The sequence below is a fragment of the Electrophorus electricus genome, chromosome 3 (genome assembly GCF_013358815.1).
Source record: "Electrophorus electricus isolate fEleEle1 chromosome 3, fEleEle1.pri, whole genome shotgun sequence".
Classification (NCBI taxonomy): domain Eukaryota; kingdom Metazoa; phylum Chordata; class Actinopteri; order Gymnotiformes; family Gymnotidae; genus Electrophorus; species Electrophorus electricus.
In genome coordinates this window covers 27,895,440-27,897,500 of record NC_049537.1, presented here as the reverse complement: position 1 = coordinate 27,897,500, position 2,061 = coordinate 27,895,440, and the positions used below count along the sequence as shown (strand labels likewise).

General features: G+C 44.7%; 1 protein-coding gene across 7 annotated transcripts in view; it reads left to right on the top strand.

The window, feature by feature from the left end:
- The window catches only part of sirt5 (sirtuin 5), a 5,214-nt gene extending 4,640 nt beyond the window's left edge, over positions 1-574 (top strand). For all 7 annotated transcript variants that reach the window (XM_027027926.2, XM_027027921.2, XM_027027924.2 and 4 more), the window contains one exon: positions 261-574. In XM_027027926.2, the coding sequence (XP_026883727.2) occupies positions 261-333 (73 nt within the window). In that variant the 3' untranslated portion in view covers positions 334-574. The remainder of the gene's footprint in view (positions 1-260) is intronic.
- The last annotated feature ends 1,487 nt before the right edge of the window (positions 575-2,061 follow it).

Genomic DNA, 2,061 nt, shown 5'->3' with positions numbered 1-2,061 from the left:
AGTCATGACACACACGCACCCACCTCTGACCACCTGCACATTATTGGTGTCTCTCTCACGTACCACTGTGTGAGGGGCCCTGGAGTCACCCGTTTCTCCCTCTGCGACATCAAAAACCTCCTACCACCTCCTCATGTGACAGGCATATGCTATATCAGTGCATGATTATCAACTGCTGAGAACCAGTAGCGCTCCTACACTGCACTACTTGAATTGATGAGCTGTTGGATTGCCCCTAAACACCACCCTCTCTCCACCAGGTATCACTTTGAGGGTCCGTGTGGCAGGACGCTGCCCCCTGCTCTGGCACGTCACCAGAGCGAGGTCATCTGAGGAGCACTCCGTCCCCCTGCACTGCGCTTTAGAACACAGGGTGCACATCCACGCTCTGGTGTTGCTAGTTTAGAACACAGGGTGCACGTCCATGCTCTGGTGATGCTAGTTTAGAACAGAGGGTGCACGTCCATGCTCTGGTGATGCTTGGGTTCTTTTAAATGCTGTCCTGCTGTTCCGATTGACACCAGGGTGAGGAGGATGGATTTGGGCAAAAATAAAGTTGTCCACACACCTTGAAGGCTGTGCCATTTTCACCGTGTCCAAACGACGTTGGTGTGTGTGGTTGAGGGATTGCCATAGAGTGGAAAGTGTGTGTGTGTGTATAAAAGAGAGCGTTTAACATGGCTTGGGTCTGTGTGTTCCTTGTGGCAGGGGGTCACCTTGATTGTGTCTAGTCTGAAGCCAGATTCTATTGTCCAGCTGAAAACTAACCTCCCAACCCCCAGCATGGTGAACTGTCACATTTTATAGAGAGACACAGGAGAAAAGCACTATTGTGTTTGACACTTCCCAATATGAGTAGAACCCTCACCTGCGTACACTAACCATACACATAGCATAAACCCTCTAACATATAAACTAATTCTGTATTGAAAGTTTGTAGCGGTGTATGTAGGACAGGTATGGGGAAAATATACATTGTATATGAAAATTAATTAAAAGTATAGGTTAATAGCTGACATTAACAAGCCATAATATTATTGGTATTAAGAGTGTGTTAAACGTGCCTGAAATATTACTTGGCTGGGTGAACAAAATTCTTATTTGTTTATATAAATTCAAATGATATTGGCTCATGTATTTAAAGGAGGCTTTACTGATCAGTAAGAGCTGCAGTATGTGATTGAAAAAGGACGTATAGCTGTGTGTCTGGTCTCCTGTTGAGAGTGTGGCTCATTAGCTTCTCGAGCAATGAGAGAGGTGTTTCAGATACAACAGTCTGCTCCAAAAATAACACACACCATTTCCTGTCCATTAAACCATGATTTCACACCAGTCTGAGCTTAAAGGTGAACACACGCACACATGATGTGAATCTCCTCAGACACACAAAGGCCTAAATCCTTTGAGATACACCACCAGTCCTACACACGCGCATGCCCGCACTCCCATTAAATGTCGATTTCACACCAATCTGAGCACCAACACAGCCTGAGCATGCAGTGGAATTAGTGGAGGGGTGAGGTAAGGGATGGGGCGGGGCATGGGGGAACCACATGATGGAGATGGTTCCTCCTGCTGCATTCACAAAAAACACTTTGTCACCCTGTCTGTACACAAGAGGACAATTGAAAAAGTAGGTCGTAGTGTTTGGCTCTCTCCACGGACGTTTCATTAAAGTGCATCAGCATTCTCATCAGTTAAGCCAAATGAACACCTCAAGCAGTTTCTTTTCTACATGAATAGTTTGTGTGATGTGAAAAGATAAAAATAAATAAATAAATCCCCCTATTATTGCCCAAAAATGTCTAATGAAAAGCCCAAAGGCGGCTGGGGCCATGCTAACATTAAACGGTACCGCAGATCTTTTGAAGTCTGTCTGAAAAGGCTAAATATCCATACATTTGCAGCTGTTTCTCCTTTACAGCTCTGGTAAGGCTAAGAGTCATGACCCCCAGAGAACCCAAGAGGCATTCTGAGACCATCTTACTTTTTCCATGTCCTGGATTTACAGCTGTGACTTATTAGCATTAGCACACTCATTCAAAAAAATAAAAATAAAAA